The sequence below is a fragment of the Agrilus planipennis genome, unplaced genomic scaffold (genome assembly GCF_000699045.2).
Source record: "Agrilus planipennis isolate EAB-ADULT unplaced genomic scaffold, Apla_2.0 scaffold38, whole genome shotgun sequence".
NCBI classification, from domain to species: Eukaryota; Metazoa; Arthropoda; class Insecta; order Coleoptera; family Buprestidae; genus Agrilus; species Agrilus planipennis.
In genome coordinates this window covers 1,095,834-1,116,321 of record NW_020438882.1, presented here as the reverse complement: position 1 = coordinate 1,116,321, position 20,488 = coordinate 1,095,834, and the positions used below count along the sequence as shown (strand labels likewise).

General features: G+C 31.7%; 1 protein-coding gene across 1 annotated transcript; it reads left to right on the top strand.

The window, feature by feature from the left end:
• The first annotated feature begins 147 nt into the window (after positions 1-147).
• LOC108745203 (phosphatidylinositol 3-kinase 2-like) lies at positions 148-18,429 on the top strand. The gene is made up of 8 exons (XM_025981570.1): positions 148-444; positions 2,710-2,880; positions 3,190-3,289; positions 7,951-8,108; positions 12,723-12,933; positions 13,000-13,135; positions 13,202-13,266; positions 14,965-18,429. Exons 3-8 carry the CDS (start codon positions 3,275-3,277, stop codon positions 16,123-16,125), a joined length of 1,746 nt encoding a protein of 581 aa, XP_025837355.1. The 5' UTR covers positions 148-444; positions 2,710-2,880; positions 3,190-3,274; the 3' UTR covers positions 16,126-18,429.
• Positions 18,430-20,488: the final 2,059 nt, after the last annotated feature.

Here is a 20,488-nt window from a genome sequence, read left to right as displayed (position 1 = left end):
TACCATTCAAACCCGATAGAAATGCAACTTAATATAAAATTATACAAACACATCAGGATGTATGTATTTACAATTATATCTTTTAGTATTTTTTAATGTCATTAATTAATAAAAATATATTTCGAATTTCTGTTCATTCCATTTAATGTATTAGAACTAGGTCCTCTTTCATTATAAAAGCATACAAAAAGGCCAACTTTTACTCGAAATAAAACATTTCAAAATTACATTCAAGCAGGAGTATTATCAGTGAATGTATTGGAGAAGTAAATCCAAGTCTGCATTGCGCCGCGACGTCGGCGTCTAAAACCCCCTCCAACATGGCGTCATGCCAGTAGTGCGCGTCTGGATACGGTGTAGCGAAGTTTGTATGCAGAAAAATGTTGAAATTTAATAGAAAATAAAATAATTTCACAACTAAACTCCTTCAGTGTATTTTTTCAGGTAGGTTTTCATTCACTAAAATTTATAATTCAGTCGGTAATTCATTCATAAATGTATTCATAAGACACACGCACTGGTTTATTTATGGTAAATCAATGAAGTACTTTGTTATATAAACCATTTCAAAAATTACATGTTTTTATGTATTAAATGTTCAGCTGCAAGTAAGCTAACGTCGTATTGTTATTTTGGAAACGAAAAATTTTGAAAATATAATCAATACCCACATTTCGACTATTTTAGGTCACCTACATTTCTTTTTTCGTATTCTGGTTTCCAAAGTTGTTAAACTAGAACATGAATTACTTACATTTGTTTTTTTATTGCTGCTTTATTTTTCTGATAAAACTTTTTTTAATTAATTCCACTGTCCCTGGTTTTGTGAAAACATTTTTAAATAAACGAAAATAAATAAATAATGTTTCAAAAAAGTTTCGTGAAGCACCATAAATATTTTTATTTAAATTGTGTTGTATGTAGCTTTATCATCATCATTATTATATTTTGTGCAAACGTGTTTCATTGTTTAATTTGCCTTGAATGCACGTAAAAGAAAAGAATATGCATTTTTCTTAAACAAATGTGTATTTGTTATTAAGAAGCATGAAGTTTTTAAAACTATGTGAGAGACTTTTTCTGAAAGTTTAAACTTTTCTGTAATAGTACCACTTTGTAATCATCAATGTCATTTTGATTTTGTTTAGTTCTACTTGTTTAATATTAATACGTTTCATTTCCTTTTTGGTAAAAATTAATTTTCAACAGGCGGCATTTGACCTTTTCGTAGATAAACCGAGGCCTCTAATTAGTATTTAATTCATCCAAACCTCTTATCCCTTTATTGTTTTCTTTGGACGCCTTTTCAGTAGCTTAAAACCAATATTTTAATTGATGTGGAGAGATCAAAGATAATTTCAACTATCAGGAATTTGAAGCGCCAAATTAACTCATTTAAGAACCAAAAAGATCCTTAATAAACATTTTAAAAAGAATAGAAGTTATTTAGTACAGAAACAAATTCAAAAACTAAGCAAGAAGACGCCCTCATCTGCTTAATAAACACTCATCGTGAATCTATTTGAATAATGAGTTCGACATCAGTTCCCTCATCATTACGTATCAAAACAATTCGATCTAATGAAGATAATTAATAACGCCCAATGGTGCAGTTGATTACCATCAATTGCTTTCAACATGACGACACAGCGACAACATTTGAACTGTATTCAACTCCCTGAATTACCTTGTTAATAGAAGATTACTATAAAAAAGAACCGAGTTTTCAAAATAGGTACAATAAATAATCAACAATAATTGGTCGTTAGAACCATTTCAAAGTTTTCTTTTATTTAAACTAACAATGTAATCAATATTTACTATATCACGGTATTCTTCATATCAACACTGTGCATTACTTAGGAAACCCACATTGCTCCCCGCTTCACCACCTATTCCTAGCAAAAAGCTTCGGGACGGCTTAATGAGCTGCATTCAACTCAGCTAGCTGATTAGTAGCCAGAGTATCCGCTTCATTTTATTACGAACCGTAACTGTCGATAGATAATGATTAGGAAATGAATTGAAAAAGTGCATTACAATCGAAAATACTTCAACTTTTGGAGAATTATTACATAAACGTTAAAGTGTTGACGACGGATAATTCATCTTACCTGATGATTGTTGAGATCTTATCAAACTTTAATAAGCCTCCATCTAGATGTAAAATCTGCAATGTAATCTGAATCTCGAACATCTCAAGTAACTACTGTCACGCTTAAATGAAAATATCATCTTCATCTTAGACTTTTCTCCGTTAGGATCGAGTAATTTGTAAAAATGAAAATGAAAGCTCATAATACTCATGTTGTCATCTAAATTTATTATTTTATATTGTACTGTAGAAAGAAGATTTTGAAATTCTTTCTGGGCATTTCCCTGGACGCTAGTTTTAAAGAAATAAATCATCGTATCAAAAAAGGGGATGTTTAAACTAATGAACAATAAGCAACCAAAGAACGAAATTACCATAAAAGATAAAAAACAAGAAAAGAAAGTAAAAAAAAAAATTAAAACACGTTAACTAAATGAAAACAATTGCCTTACCATAAAATGACATTAAGAAAATGTGTAATTAATCAATTAATTAACTGTTGTGTGATAGACTTTAAATTACAATTTTGTTTCGTTCATTACGCTCCTGTTTGTCCCATATATTTACTGTTTGTTCCAGTAACGACAATGAGGCATGCGTCTTTCCTGTTGCAGGACTGGAAGCAGGACATCCGGCGCCAGGACTCCTCATTTTGGCGCCAATGCCTTCCCACGTCGATCAGCATATGTTAACATTTTGGCCACCAACCTAATGGATAATGTAACAACTATTTCAAACAATAAAATGCTCGACAGAGACAACAAGAGGCCTCGATAAAGAAAAAGGTAAGTATTTACTACTTGATTTTTACAATTACTTCAATGATCAAGATTTTCCCGGTTGTTTTCCGTTAAAAATCGATTTCTATTATCCTGGTATTTCTAAAAAAATAATTACCAATTTATTTGACAATTCAAAAATTCAAATAAAAGCAAAACTCTAAAAAATTGAAATTCAGATACTTTGACATGTTTAGAAGAAACGAAAATAAAAGTATCAAATATTTTTCTAATATATATTAATGATCAGTTTTAAGAAGTAATATATAGATCGACTACTTTAGTTTGTTTTTTAATAAAATCGTTTATTTGTAGTTGTTAACATCAGTCGAGTGTGTCAACCGGTAAACTTTACTTACCATGGCTATCTATCAAGAAAGGAAGTTTTTTTGATGCTAAAATGGCAACTGTTACGGTAAGACTAAAAAATTGCTTCACTTGTAATTGCATTATTTCTTTATCTTATTGTTTATACAAAAATAAGTATCTATAGGAATAAGTATTAAAATACACACTTGTGTTAACAAAACTAATACAGTTTTTTTTTTATAAACTGATCATATTTGCAAAAGAAATAATTTCTTAACGAATATCAATCAGCTAACTTCTTTTGTCATTCTTTTACGTAGTTTAATTGCATCTGCCTCTTAAAGTTTCTAATCCATTTCATTTTTTATCTTTTGTAATATGGCTAATAGTACATTCAACGTTACTAAATTAGTTTGTTAAAATTAGCTGTAAAGATCATTACAATTTTTTTCAAACTACTTACCAAATTAGATTTTGTATGGGTTCTAGACGAAACGATTTCAACAGTAAAAGGCACAGGACGTTTGAAAAAAAACCATTTTAAAGTTTTTCTTACTGCTAGGGTCAATTCGTACGAAGAATTTCCTCGTTGAGTTCTGATAGTGGATTCAAGGGGATTAGTTTTCTTACGATTTTTAATTTTGTTCCGTTCTATCGTAATTTCGGAATAGATGTAGATGAACCCTCGTTTTTCTATTAGTGTTGGTAAGAAATTTATAGGCAAAGGCTTTTCCTAGAATTTTGTTCTTGATCAAGGATTTTTTCATTACTTCTCATTCGGTAAAATAAAACATCTGTAAGTAGATTTATTTAATTGTGAACGTATGGGAGAAATAGATGTATTTTCGCGGAAATTTTACACGGAAAACTGCAGTTCCTGCAGACAAATAATTCGTTAAATCAAACGTATTATGTATGTTTTACATGTGCACAAAAGTCTAAAACAAATGAAAAGAGTTGAAGTGTGAGAGTTAAGAAGTTATAAATATTACGAGGAAATTTTAAGTATAATTATTTTTTAAGGTTGTCATTTGACTTTTTAAAGAAAATTGCATGTTTTCTACTAATATCATCACAATATTACATTTTGAAAATTAGTATGGGAGTTAATTGGATTCAAGATTGATTTCATCCCGAACGTTTGAGCATACAGTTATAATTTCGCATGGTTGTCCCTGTTTCCTGATTGCTCATTAAAAGTAGTTATGATACTGAAATTAAACAGAAATTGGTACCAGTCAGGATTGTAAAAAAGCCCTTTATATTAAAAAATACATTACGCTTATTTCTCTTTAACAAAATTAAATGATACATAATCATCGTGCAAAGGGATACAAAGGGATATAGAGGTAATTTCGTGATTAGACTTTGGAAATATTCCACTGATAAGGGAACCTTTTTCTCGAACCCAATTTCTAATTAATAGACAACATCAAAAGTCAAGGGCAGAATTTATATTATAGCCAACAATTCCAGCCACATCCATAACTCAATGAATATTGTATTAAGCAATAAATTAACGCAATAGGGTGTACTATCTAGAGTTATTTTTACGGCTTCGTCACCCTTAAAGAAAGAAAAACGAGTTTAATAGTTTTCTTTGGGGTTTGTAATCCAATTTTTCAATGTCGAAATACGTCTTTTTACATTTCCGTTTATTTCAACACACGTCGTTCACAAGACGCTTCTTTGTTTTCATTGAGGGTTGACCTAATTCCGAAGCGGATGAGACTCTTCCCTAGGCAGTGAAATTTTTCGAATTTTACCATTTACGTAACCGTTCTTCACGTTATCGCCGTTCTTCAGTAATATAACGTTTACTTATAATGTGCCATAAATCAACTTAATAATTAATCGTTGAAGGTAGGCTTTCACGGTCGGCGCTTGTTGAAATTGAATTACTTTTCGGGTTAATACAGTTGTCCTAATTTTGTAGCCATCCTGAACTAATAAAGTTTTGGGATGTTGAAATATGAAATTCCTATTTAGGAACTGTGGTTTATACAAACTTATTGCTTTATTCACTCGAGTTTTTATCACGTCTGTTTTCTGATGTATGGGTTGTTGGTTAAGACTTTTTATGTAAATATCTATCAGTATATATTGGTTTTAGATAGATCTTATGTCCTAGTCTTCCTTTATCTTTCTTTATAACTAATAGGACGTCCAGAAACGAAAGGGTGCGATTGATTTCCTTTTCTGTTTAAATTGTAGCTTCGCATTTACGCTGTTCAGTTGCAACAGGAAGTCCTCAAGTTTCTTGTTTCATTCCCCATAAGTTCACACCGCAAACACGTTGTCGATGTATCGCAACCGGCATTTTGGTTTGTAAATGGCCTTTATAATTGTCAGTTCTTCAAATCTTTGTCATGCTTTCTAGTAAACCTAGTTCAGTATAAAAATAATGAAGAAGATAACAGTTTGTTGATAATTGGAGAATAAAAAGGGAGGAAGTCGAAATATGTTGACAAAACGTTTTCTTGTGTAACTGCCTACAACTGTATAGACAAAATGTTAATTAATTGAAAAAATTAACAATTTTATTCAAAATTACTATTATCGTATATTATGTATAAATATAGACATATGCGTTCTATTGTTATTCATAGCACAAAGAATGCAGCAAATTGTTTTTAATATCTTCCGTCTGGCATTCAGTAACAATAAAACCGATTTTAACCAGTTTCTTCATCCAAAAGACAACTGATAGTTCATTTATTGCAAATATGGTAACTTTGCAATCATAAATGCATAATTGTTAATGCTAAAAAGCACAATTACAATTACAATTACGATTGAGTTTTTGTTTTTACGGAACGCGTTAAATTAAAAATATTTTCTTTTATATCGTTTATATATACCTTCCGAGAAAGCAATAATATTAAATTTGTAAAATGTATAGACAACAGCATGTATTAAATGCTTGTTTTAGATGATAATAATGAAGTAAAAGATACAGAACAATAATTAAAGATATTTCAGTGAATGTTGACTTAAAGACAAAATCGGCATCGCTTAAAACAAGAGGGCTTCCGGAAACAATAGGAATGCAAATGATTTTCCACTCGCAGCGTACTGAACTCAACAAAATATTAAGTTTAAAATCTTGGCACACATCATGTATTCATTGTCCAATTGATTTTTACTAGTGAAAAGCTAAAAACAGCAGTAAAAAATCAAGAAATGAGACAGTAATAAGAACGAAACACGAAAAATTTTTAAAGAAAAGCTGTAATATCGTATTATTATGGCAACAAAGTAATTTAAAGTCTTGCAGTTTATTGTAAAGGAGATCTATTTAGTTGTTTTTTATAATTGTTGGGTTGTCTTTTTTGCCTCCTGAAGTTGCAACAAGTCTTCGTACTTACGATCCTGCAGTGATGATGATAGCGTTTTCAAAATTTTTTTATACCGAATAAAATAAATGCATTTGATGAAGCACAGAATCCTGAAGCAAGAGCCAAACTCGTTATTGGCTGAAATATAGCTACATATATTTAACAGAATTCCAACGTTTCACCCTTTGATTGTGGTATTTTTCAAGGAAATTGTTTGTCCACAGGCGTAAAGGCGTGATCGTTATTGTTTAAAATGATATAGAAGTAAATTTTAAGATATTTTTAAGAATCAATTCACAAAAACTACACATTATTCATTAAAAAGAAACAGGATAGTGGAAACTGTAAAACGGAAATTTTAAAAACAGAACGTTGATCACATCTTAAAAAATGTTACAAAAGTTACCATGGTTAGTCACTATAAAGTAGGTGCAAGAAACATGTATTGACAAGCATTACTGTGCTAACATGGTAATTTTTTCATTGTCAGTCCAGTACCTAACCCAGATTACGAGACCGCATGGTAATTTCCCTAAGCAAGATATTAGTATCCGTAAGTTCTACGACCTTACAATTTCTATGAAAAAGTCACAATCAAAGGGCGAAACGTTGGAATTATTTTCAAATATATGTACTTGTATTTACTTCAAAAGTTTAGTCTTTGTTGCATCTAATATTATCAAAAAGACAATGGAATATATTTATACCTACCTCATCAATTACGATGATTGACTCGTACAAAATAATAACTATTTAGCGTACAGCATTATTAGAGCAAGACAACTGTTTATAGATTGCGTTTCAATTTGTAAATTAAACTGCAATAACTGAAACTTGTTTAAACTAGAAAATACTGGTATAAATGAACAACGGAGTTATAATTAATTGTTGTAAACCGTAACAGTAACACCATGTCAAGAATTTATAAATACATTCAAAACATTAAATATGATGTAACTTACAATCGCGCGCGTAAAATCTTCTATAAATGTTCTGGAATAAAAATAAGGAGAACTAATTATCGATCATGCTATACTATCTTTTTTTAATTTTCTATTTAAGGAACATAAATAAACATCTATAATTTGCTGAAACTTGATAATTGGGATCTAGTTTTAATCCAAAATCAATCTATAGATACAATTCTAATTTCATCTCCAGATCGACGGTAGGTACTAGATGGATTCTCGGTTAAGTCTTTAATTAGCTTAATTGAACAGAATGAATTTAACACTTCGTTTCTAAAGCAAAACTTTGATCTTAACTCCACCGATACTTACGATACTTGTTTCAGAAAGGTTATCCTTAGGACTATCGAAAAACGAAGGTTTTGAAACTATTTTTTTTGTATTTGGATGTCTGATCTGTGGTATTTAATCTAAGTCGAATGGTACTTTGAGTAACAATCCTTTAAATTTTCTCTTTTCAGGAGGTGGCGGTGAAAAATTGTGAAGGCGGTCACTATTGCTCTCCCCCTAAGGAATGCTGCAAACAAGGATGTTGCTACATCCTTGCGCCAGCGGTTTCCTATCGTCCTCCTAGCTTACCTACTTCTAGTGTTCTTAATCCTATATTTATAGGCCACTGGTAAGTGAAAATAGGAAATTTTTTTGTCCTTCAAATTCAGAAAATTTTTATTCCTAAGTACTAATGGAACTGTTGTTTTACAAACAAAATTGACTTTTAAAAGTCCTCATAAAACTTTCACCGGTTTCGCTTTGCATCTCTAGTTAGTTGAAGGAATTAAAACTTTTAGACCTTTAAAGAACTTTAATATTTTACTAGGTTTCTAAACAGCTAGTTGTGCGAATCGAAACGTCTGTAAAGTCGAAAGTCAATATAATAAAACTCCATTGTGAAATGACGATACAGAAACAAGTAAATTGAAAAAAAAAAAAACTCCTAAAGTTTAATTTCTTTTTGTAAGATAAGTTTGAGTAATTTTCTCTTATAGTTCGACACAATACTAAGAGTTCCTATAAAGGCAACGTAAAAAGTAAAAGAAAAGTTCTTGAAGTATCTTTGCAGCATTGAATACGAACTTGTTCAGTTTGAAGTTCTCCTGAAAACTGTATAACGTATTTTTCTTATTTTCTTTCTTCTCATTGTATACATGTATTAATAATACATTGGTAAACAACTGGTTTATACTGTTACCACAAGACTTGATTAAACTTTTCTGTTTATCCAGAAACTAGGAAACACTGTGTTATACTACGCTGTATTTCTGCGACTTTTCAGAACAATAATTAAAGATATTTCAGTGAATGTTGACTTAAAGACAAAATCGGCTTCGCTTGAAACAAGAGGGCTTCTGGAAACAATAGGAATGCAAATGATTTTCCACTCGCAGCGAACTGAACTCAACAAAATATTAAGTTTAAAATCTTGGCACACATCATGTATTCATTGTCCAATTGATTTTTACTAGTGAAAAGCTAAAAACAGCAGTAAAAAATCAAGAAATGAGACAGTAATAAGAACGAAACACGAAAAATTTTTAAAGAAAAGCTGTAATATCGTATTATTATGGCAACAAAGTAATTTAAAGTCTTGCAGTTTATTGTAAAGGAGATCTATTTAGTTGTTTTTTATAATTGTTGGGTTGTCTTTTTTGCCTCCTGAAGTTGCAACAAGTCTTCGTACTTACGATCCTGCAGTGATGATGATAGCGTTTTCAAAATTTTTATACGAATAAAATAAATGCATTTGATGAAGCACAGAATCCTGAAGCAAGAGCCAAACTCGTTATTGGCTGAAATATAGCNACTTCCGTAAACGTAAGCTGAAATTAAATCTTGTAACATAATAAAGTACTTATAAACAGAGAGGAAGATGTTAGAACGTGTTATATAAAGACGATTATGTTTTTTTTAGTAGGTATTCAATAATGACGAGAATATTATCAGTAAAATAACTACTGAGAGGGTAAGATACAAAGTAACAGGTCTCTTCCCCGAAACACTTCGAATAAGTACCTACTTTAATAAAAAATAAATAGACATCTGAAGATGGAAGATATTTAAAATGAAGTCAACATCATATTAAATTAATAAGCAATTCTTTGAAAATATTTGACGATTTTAAAAATGTCAAATATATAATCATGTTTGTATTTACCAAACATCAGAATATTTATGAGACATTCCCAATTTATTAATAGTACCACACGTTAGAAATGAAGAGGTATTAGAAAGAATAGGAGAACAGAGGACTCCATGGGAGTCAATATGAAATGGGCGAGATAGGTTAGTAGGATACCTTCTCAGGCATGAAGGTCACGTCAGATACATATTAAAGGCAGAAACAGGAGTTAGGAGGAGTAGAGGTAGGCCTAGATTAGATTACTGTTCGCAAATAGTTAAGGATGTGGGTTGTTCTAGTTTTAGGGAAATGCGAAGATTAGCTCAGGATAGAAAAGAGTGGAGGTACGTCTCCAAGCAGTCTTAGGACTTACGACCTTATGATGATGATGATGACTACATGTTATGATATAGTACCAGAAAAAATAGGAAACATTTATCATTACAATTGAAAAACCATTTAATATTTTTACAATCAATGAGATATCGTGAATACGCCAGTGTAAATGTAATTTATTAAACTTGAAACAGTTATAATATTTAATCAGTTTTATGATTTTGTCAATTCCTGTAAATCATCAGTAAAACATTAAATTTCACATAAAACCCTAAAAAACGTTTCAACGTATTTTGATAGGTATAATTGTACCATGGAAATCCTTAGGGAAGAATGCAAATTTAAGGAACCATTCTCAAAAAGATGAGTTTTTACGCTTTTTCAGACTTTCGATCTACACGTAGAGAACTACCAGAATCAAAAGTTGTAAAGAGTTTGAGACATGACCATTTTGCGTAAGGATCTAGCAGAGTCCTGTGGTTTTCCTATATGCAAACAGACTTTTGACCGAATTTCGTAAAACTTGGGAAAGTTTTAGTGTCTGATCAAATTTATATTACGATTGCGTAACCATCTGCAAAATATTCCCAACATTATTATTATTATTATTATGTATTATTACGTAATTACGAATCTGTTAACGCTCGGGGAGCAAAAATCCTTCAACTGTACGTGTTCATAATTGCAGGAATTTACATGCAGATTACATTCGTAGCTCTAGGACTTCGTTATAAGCGTTGCATGCGAGTACAAGAGAATAAATATATCGAATTTAAAACACGAAAAGTTAATGCATGCATATCTTTGCATTCTGCAGCTGTTTTAGTTGCGTGCAAGAGGAAATCAAAAACGAAATGTATAAATATATAAAAATATTTCGAATTCAGCTCTTATGAAAAGGCCAAGGCTTTCACGGCAGGCTTTATCAGTGTAGTGCTTGATATTCTAGGATTATTTCACCTCCTTCAGTGAGGACACCGGCGTTTCGTCAGTAGTTTTGGTTGGCATCCAAAAGTCCTTCGCAGCTGTTGTATTGAAACGGTCCCGAGGCTATTCGGCTCTTATTTTATATTAAGTAAATAATATGTAAATAAAATGATACAAAATGACGTCACGGATGTTTTCCCGGCTCATTCATCAAGAGCAGTTAACGACTCACTAGCCACTACGATAAATAAAACGGAATAAACAGGATCACAAATAATTGTGTCCATACAAACATAAATTAGCGACAAGAAAAAGAAAAACTATTGCTAATGTTGCTTTTTTATTGAATAATATATATATCCCTTTTAGATTGATTAGCTTTTTTACTGAGAAAAGGTTATTTCGTGAACTGTTCTTGTGGTCGTTAGGAGTTTGTAGAATAGCTTTATATATATGTATATGTAGTACAATAGCTAAAAGGATATCCTATTTCCTCCCAGATCGATTCTTATTAAAAGACTAACAACACATTTAATATAAGACATTAAAACCTTCATTTTGTATGGACCCATTTAAATATATACCCACCCTTTTATTTCATCATCGTCGTCAACCCCACGATTGGTTGGACACGCACCTGCACTTTTTCTTAATCTTCGCATTTCCCTTAAAGTAGAACATCATATATCCTTAACTATTTGTGGATAGTAATCTAATCTAGGTCTACCTCTACTCCTCTTAACTCCTGGTTATGGTTCTAATGTCTCTGACTAGCCCTTCATGCCTAACAAGGTGTCCTACCAACTTATCTCGCCTATTTCCTATTGACTGATACCCATTTCTATCCTTTTCTATCCACGATATCCTCAACATTCACCTGTAAGATCACATTTAGACTATTGATTATAGAAATATCTTTTTTGTCGCTTCCACCGTGCATGTTTCGCACTCATACAGCGCCGTGCTCCAAATATAAACCTTTAACAATCTTTTTCGTATTTCTAAATTAACCGTTCGCGAGCATAAAAGTGACTTCTTTTTGTTGAAGGCAACTCGTCTCTGCGCTATGCTCTGTCTGCTCCTTCCATCTTGAATTATCTAACTTCCTATAGATATAATAAATCTATATTCGCTCTTTTTCTTGCATACCAATATGAGAGTGGAGCCACGATTCAGTTTTTCGAAACATATCCATTAACTTTACTAGTCAATCGTCTTTTATTTTGGAAGTGGGCCAAAAGTCAATTTTCCCATTTTTGATTGAACTGGACCTAAATTTCCACATTCCCAAAATTACAAAAAAAAAATACTTTCTCACATGGAAGTCATAATTGGCTAAGGCACTAACAACATAATTTTATTCTGCACTCATTGAAAGGTATTTAAATTGTTATCATTATTACAATGTCACCAATTATCAATATCAAGAAAGTCGGATAAATCAGGATTCTGCATGTCTAGTTTTATGGAAATGCAAAAATTGGTTCAGGATATGGAGAAGTCAAGCTGTTTGTCCAATCAGTTGTGGGACTGGCGACATTAAGACGATGACCATTCCTTATACAAATCTTTAATAAAAATTTCACAAATTGAACTTTGTCTTAGTAAATCCCTAAAACATCGGAAGATCGAAAAGGTTACGAAAAATGGATAATTCTGATAAATTCTAGATTTATCCCAAGTTACTGTAGGAAAACACCTAATTGTAAATTAATTGTTATTAATATTGCAAAATCATTAGTATTTAGTTCGTTTGAACGTATTTTTAGATTTTCCCCCTTTTCATTTATAATTCACATAAAATTGCGGTTTAATGTATTAAAGTGGAATTCCGAACGTTGATTCTGCTTTCAGGTACTTTTGGGCAGCTCTAATGGTAACGATAGCTGGTATTTTATGTGCCTGTTCCTTATGGCGAAAACATAGCCAAAGCAGTTTAATTTGTTGCAAAAATTCTGGAAGAGAAGACCGGGTTTCAGAACCGGACTCAAACGGTTCTTGTTACGCTCCACCCCAATATAGCCGATGTAACAGCTTCTATCAAGCCCCTCCGCCCTATAGTGAGGTATTTTAAAAATTTTCTTTCCACATTTCTTTCTACCAATTAATATGTACCTCGAATCATCTTAAGGTAACTTCAAAACCTGACATGTACCCCCTTGTAATAAGTTATAATGGAATATCGAATGATCAAAACCACAAATGGGGTGGTACAACAGGGTACCTCATGGTTCAGTATTTTAGAAATTACATCGTCAGGCCAGTAGGTAAAAAATCACGGAAAGCTTTTTAAAAAGCGTCTGCAATTTTGAAATTATTTTTTTCTGTTTAAGGTTCCCTTTCTGCAACCAGCACAATGGATTCTTTGGGTTCTAGTTTCATTCATTCTGTTAACGAGGTAAGTAAAATAGTTATTATATATGTAAAAATACATACTTTCGATATTTTAAAATACAGTGTAAACTCTTTATAACGTCACTCGATTTAACGACAAACTCCTTAAAACGTCGAAATTGCTTGACTTTGGTTAGTTTACATTGTTTTCTATACAATATTACACTCTATATAGCGTCACGCTTACTCTCTTTAACGACAACAATGCAGCATTATAAATGATTGAGCAGTACTTTCTAAGTTGCCGAAATAGATAAGAACTGCAGCTGTGTACGTTGTTGAAGAAGACGATCCTGTCCCTCCACCAAGCATCAAACAAGCACTTGATGCAGCGAAACTATTAAAAAAATACTTTTTATATAATCAAATTGATCCAGCAGTATCTCATGATATGAGTAGGATACGTAACAAAATACAATTAAAATATTGGAGCCGCATAAAACATCAGACGAAGATAACAGGCTATACGCAATGTATGAATAATAATGTTCGTGTGCAAAATGTGTACTATATTGGTAAATGCATATTATTATAGAATAGTGAAATAATATCTTTTATTTCTCTCCTTTTAACGACCACTCTGTATAACCCCGAAAAATATTCGGTCCCTTAAGTGTCGTTATATAGAGTTTACACTGTATATCTTATCTACTAAAAGAAACTTCATAAATTGTAGTATTATTTCCAGTTAATATTGAAATAATCGTCAGTTGGTTGGGTTAGACAGTATTAATAGGCTTTCGGCGAATGAAAAGCTTGAAAATTTTGTCTTATCATTTGAGCTGGTAATGAGTAAAGTAGGAGCAAGACCAGTACTGTCCCAGTCTTGGTATTAATCTTGGTTTTGTTTATTTGGTCTTTTGGCATTGCTAAAATACTTTCAGTCTTGTTCTTGGTTTTGGTCTTTTTCTATTTGACAACATAATAACTGTCTTAAATGCTGAAATTTCATTCACCTGTAGAATAGCTTTATATATATGTATATGTAGTACAATAGCTAAAAGGATATGCTATTTCCTCCCAGATCGATTCTTATTAAAAGACTAACAACACATTTAATATAAGACATTAAAACCTTCATTTTGTATGGACCCATTTAAATATANACTTCATAAATTGTAGTATTATTTCCAGTTAATATTGAAATAATCGTCAGTTGGTTGGGTTAGACAGTATTAATAGGCTTTCGGCGAATGAAAAGCTTGAAAATTTTGTCTTATCATTTGAGCTGGTAATGAGTAAAGTAGGAGCAAGACCAGTACTGTCCCAGTCTTGGTATTAATCTTGGTTTTGTTTATTTGGTCTTTTGGCATTGCTAAAATACTTTCAGTCTTGTTCTTGGTTTTGGTCTTTTTCTATTTGACAACATAATAACTGTCTTAAATGCTGAAATTTCATTCACCCAAGCTTGTCATGACTTGTCTTGTCAAGAAAATAATGTCGACAGTTGTTAGAGTTGAAAGTAATATTCATTTGTTTAGTCTTTCGTATTTGGTGTTAGTGTTGCATATTTAGTTTTGGTCTTGCTCTTTCGGTTTTAGAGTTGGTCTTGGTAGTATAAAGACAGTCTTAATCTTGGTATTGTATTTTCGCAAAACCAATTTTGATCATCGCTAATCTGAGATTTTTCTCTTTCGGTTTTGGTAGTGCGTTAAGAGTGGAAAGTCTATTTGAAAATCGATAGATTTGTATTATTTCTTAGGCCAACACTATTATACCTCCTCCATACTCTTGCACCGGTAGTTTGGAAGAAGTTCAAGTCGACGGTACGCATTCTGCAGGTGGTGCGTCGTTTCCCAGGTCGGTATCATCGGTGACTTGCAGCGAACATCATTCCGGAAGTCATCGAAGTCCCAGCGTGCGATCGCACATCAGCGCCCATAACATAGCCACAACGACGGCCAACAGTTCGAACATGGTGCCGTCGACTCGCATTCCTTTAAGTAGTTCTGCACACAGTACTTTAACTACAAAGTACAATTTCGTAGTCAATCAAAAATCGGCAAACAACAGTTCGGAACGGAATAATAGTAGTAGCACTTGCTCAGTCTGCAACTCCAATAGTTTTGTAAATACCAATATTATTAATAATAACAACAACAATAATAATGCAACGTCGCAACAGCCTAGTTCCTCCAGTACCTGTGCACCCTCGCCTCAAGCGTCACTCGCTCTCGATAATCCGGAAACGTTCGCCAGGAGCAAACCGGACGTTTGTGATGGAAATTCACCACCAGCACGCGCGTTCAATAGGACGCTCCTGTGCAACGGGTTCAGTGTCGAATCCGAATCGCACGATGACGATCACAATTTCACTGATCTCTTAAATCTGTCCGTTTGCGTCCCCAGTAGCATAACACACTTGCCCTTAGCCATTCTCACTAGTTGCCATCAGCAGCACGATATCAATGTAGTCAATAGCATAACCAGTTCGGACGTGAGCAGTCTCGCCAACTTGGGAACCCCCGATTCACCGCCTAGAGCTACCAGTCCCACGGGAGAGTTGCGCGATATCCTAGATAAAATTCAACAGTTGCCTCAGCAAAGCAGTCCTCTTCCGCAAGGACAAATCACTAACGAGCAAAAGATGCGAAGTTATTTTCATCGAAGCAAAGCGAAGACCATGTACATGCCTTTGAACGAGTCCTACGGTGGAGAAAAGAGACACGTGGTGTTTGGGAAAGGTCCCAAAAACTGGATGTCAATCTCAGCTCCTACTACACCATGTTCCAGTTTCATTCCTAGTTTTCCCAGTCAGAAGAAAGGTTCCGGAAGTCAAAAAGGCAGTCGATCGAAGGTGCACGATGAAAGTCCGCTGCTCAACGAAAACGATGAGTCTGATGATGAAAATAAACGTACGTGATGGAAAAATTAGATTTAAACTGAATGGAGCATTGACTTTTTGCTTTGTTGTAACAAAAAAATTATAAAGATTAGTTTTTAAATGATTCAGGATTTTTTCTCATTACATTTGTGTTGTCTTTTCCTATCGTAGCCTTATAATTCGAAACAATCAAGCATGCCCAAAAAAAGTGTTAACTGAAAAATGCTTTTATTTGATTGCTTAAGATCATAAAATTACGATAGCGAAAGACAACACGAACGTAGTGAGTTGTGATGCTTATGTCTTTCCATAGCCTTGGATTAGATCTAGATATCATCTGAAAACTGCAAATGCTTAAGAATTCTTTTATTTTTTGTTTTCCAAACACAAACATCTTTGCGAAAATAAGACAGCAAACTGAAAGCATATTTAAAATTATTGTTTCAGACAGATTGTTCAGTCCGTGATAATAATGCTTTGATAATTCAATTCTTCCTTATTTAATTAAAACTCTTTTATAAGGTTGACGATTTTACATGAATATGTCATGAGAACTTCATGTCTATTGAGTTAATTACCTACCTAACAACTACTTTATTTGAAATTTCGCGTAAAGTTGAAGTAATTGTAAATGTGAAGCGAATAACATTTTCTTAAGTTGAGCTATCGACAATCAATCAATTGAACTCATTGAATGTAGCAAATTATTATTGTATTCAAAGCTTTAAATGCATACCTTATTGTTACATATTAAAAAAAAATCCACTTTCTACTGTTACATAAATTCTAAACGCTTTTTTCATTAATCTTTTGGTAAAACATAAGGTCGACATCACTTTTTTTGCCCACTGGGTTTAAAGCTTTGTATACTGAAACTCGTCACTTTGATGGGCTTCAATAACAACATCTTTAAATTTATTCTTACACTGATTCCACTCCAATATTTCGAAATGGCGACTTTTAGGGCTAATAAATATTCTATTTGTTCATGGTATACAGTGGCTAAAAATTAAGTAATTTGCTGTACACATTATGCGAGCTTTCGAATATGCGATGTTCGCATTAGCCAGTATCTAATACTGTATAATAACTCATTTACCTTTAAGAATGGCGAAAATATCACTTTTGAAAGTACGATTTTATTTTCTGATTTTTTTCCCGCGCAAGAAACCCCATTTTTACTAATTGTAATTTACACCAGAGAGGAAAAGCTGTACCCCCTTTTGGTGTGTAATATACTATTCTGGTTTCTTGATCGAAAAACAAAGCAAAAGGTCAAAGCTTTATTTTATATATGTACATGTAAAATGTTATTTTGGATATGAAATGGATTTTAATTTTGCGTGTACCTCGGTGTGTATGTAAGTGATAATAAAATTGCCAAAATAGAAATGAATTTTATGATAGATCTAACAACGCTCATTTGTACATTTTATATTAACTGCTAAAGTGTACTTAAAAATAATTTTTAGGGAAAAACGCTGATTATTTATAAAAATTCCTGTAACACTGCTGAAAGCATGTGATTTTATAAGTGTTAAAATTGAAAAGTTTGCAAACTGACAATATTCGCAATATCTCTCGTTCTCTCTCTAACCAATCAGAATACGAAATTGAACAGCAAAATGCAGAGTGTTTTTTCTTAGGAATTTTAAAGTAAAACTCTAGTGCTTTTTAAAAACTGTTATTTTGGCATATAAAATAGAAAAAACTGATTGTTCGAAAGCAATAAAGTAAACTCATAATTTTATACAGGGTGTTTGACGATATTCAAAGTGTATTAATTAACAAATATACATTCAATTGGTTCTCAGACAAATCAAAGAAAATTTGACGCCCTGTTTGTAATCATTATCACATTTTCGTACTATTATTTTAATGTATTTAATTTTCTGAGTATCAAAAAAAAAAAACAAAACGTTTAGAATACTTTAGAAGCTTTCTTATCTAGAAGAATTACGTAATTCTTAAGAATTGTCAGTATATGCAAACCAATTGCTTATACCTAGTTGATTATGTAATCAAAAGATACCTAAACACGAAAACTATAAAATCCACTGAATAATGTAGATATAAATACATATATTTTAAATATTAACTAAATACGAATCTAAAAGTGGATGTTTAAAAAGTTGTTTCAGTAGAATGGCACAACGCTCGACATTTTGCAATTTTAAAAAGGCATAATAGTTACCAAATTATTTTTCTCACTTATTTTTTCAATATATATTATATCTATGTCTACGAATTTAAGAATACAATAGTTTATTATTGTAGAATGTGAAATATTTTCTTAATAGAATGTGAAAAATACAATGCGAAAACGGCCAAAGTTGTGTATGAATTTAGATGTACTGTTAAATAAAATTATATTCCTTAAACAATGCATCTCCTTTTATACTTCCAGATACAATAGAAAGGACCCCGCTAAATCCTTACAGAAAATGGCAAATTTAAGGAACCATATCTCAAAATAATGAGTTTTTACGACTTAGGACCCATTGGAACTTTTAATCTACACGTCGAGAACTACCAGAATACAATTTTTCAAAGAGCAACAGAAGACTATTTTCTGTAAGGATCTAGCGGGGTCCTTTTTGTTTATTTTTTTTTCGTAAAGGTTTTTTGATCTTTTTATAACCATCAGGCAATGTCATTCATGAAGTTACTAAAATCAAAGTCACTCATTTCTGACCATTGGGTTATTATGTTACTACATTAATTATCTATATCCTTCCAGCGAGCACGACTGGGGAAGTACCAAAAATATATAGAAAATTTACAACAGTGGGGTAACATCAACGGCGAAATATATCAGTTTTAATGCCCAATTATTTTAGTACGTAAAGTCGCGTAATTATTAGAATCAACATAAAGTTTAAATATTTTTATTTTATAAAAACCATTTCAATACATGTTTGGAATTGAGCCACCATATTAATTGCTGCAACAAATATAACGCAGATAATAAATATTTGTAGTCTAAACAAAAATTACAAAGGTAAAACACAAGAGTACTTACTGTACAAGTGTATTAATTACCATTATATTTTACAATTAAACGTTAGTAGGTGCAAATATTATCTTGAAACTAAATAGGTAAACGACAATGCCAATTGTTGTTCATACCTATATCGGCCTTTTGTGGTACTTAGTTATTAGTCGGTTTATTAAATGAGAAAAAATCTTTGAAAATAAAATTAGTTCCTATTCATTTATTTATTTAAAGCTTCAAGAATATTTGATAAGTATTTATTTTACGATTAGTAAAAAGTGTTAACATTTCTGTTGAGGTTTAAAAAATAGACTTTTGTTACTTTCAGTTTCAATTGATTTAACATCATCATCTGTTAACTGTGTTTATTATTAAACTGTCTAATATTAAACGATGTTGTGATATTAATATAGTCATCACAACTATCAATAATTCTGATTGCTTTAAATAACTTTTAATAAACACGTCAATAAACGCCTTTCAATTAAACTGACAATTGGCTAATTATTATCTATATTTACAATGCTCTTTTTAAAATCATCACTACATGTAAAATGGTGGAATGGGTAAGGGCACATTAATTGGACAAGAAAAATTAAAATTTTCTAAAATTATGTTTTCTACTTTGTTTATGAGAATAATAAATGTCCAGTTTCAGAAAAATAGATAAATAAAGACACAACAATTTTTGCTTTATATATTGATAAGTGTGAATATATCTTAAAACTGCGGAAACGTTTTTTATTTGATAACTGTTTATTGCTACAAACACAAACAAAATCGTTCGTAGCGAATGCATTTGATAAAAAAATTGTAATAGTAACGAATCATTTTGGTTACAATGAAATATTTAATTGATTCGGTCATCACCTAATGAAGATCCATGTTAAAGTAATAATCAGTAGCTTGTTGAATAAAATGTGTTTAAATTTTAAAATTATTTTAAAAATTAATTGTTTATATGCTTTACATGTTAATGGCTTAAATTGTAATTAATTAATCTATCTCATGGTAAAATATGTACCTAATGGTAAGTAACGTTTAATTCTCTAAATTTTGGTAAAGTGCAGGGGAACTTCTGTGTATTTTGTCATATAGAATTTTAGTTTTTTTATAAGCTTTCAAAACTATTCTGCTTCTTTTTACATAATATAGTTTTCTAGATTTCGTTAAAAAATGTAAACCACAGAAAGAAAAAGTCAGGAAGACTAAAGTTTTAAAGAAAATAGACACACATGTACCGGCAAGGAGACCTTTAAACAACAGTAATATTAAATAATCCATTTATGAGAAGGTACATGCAATAAAACTGAAGTTTCTCTACACAGAGAAAATGAAAAAGGAAAATTTACCTAAATATTAAAGCGATATTTATAATTTATCCCACTAGTACTTTTGGGCAGCTCT

Bases quoted from the DNA above. Each gene is read 5' to 3' on its own strand.
- LOC108745203 (XM_025981570.1), top strand. The intron at 8,109-12,722 runs GTAAGTGAAAAT...TTCTGCTTTCAG, and splicing joins CCTATATTTATAGGCCACTG to GTACTTTTGGGCAGCTCTAA. The intron at 12,934-12,999 runs GTATTTTAAAAA...AATCATCTTAAG, and splicing joins CCCCTCCGCCCTATAGTGAG to GTAACTTCAAAACCTGACAT.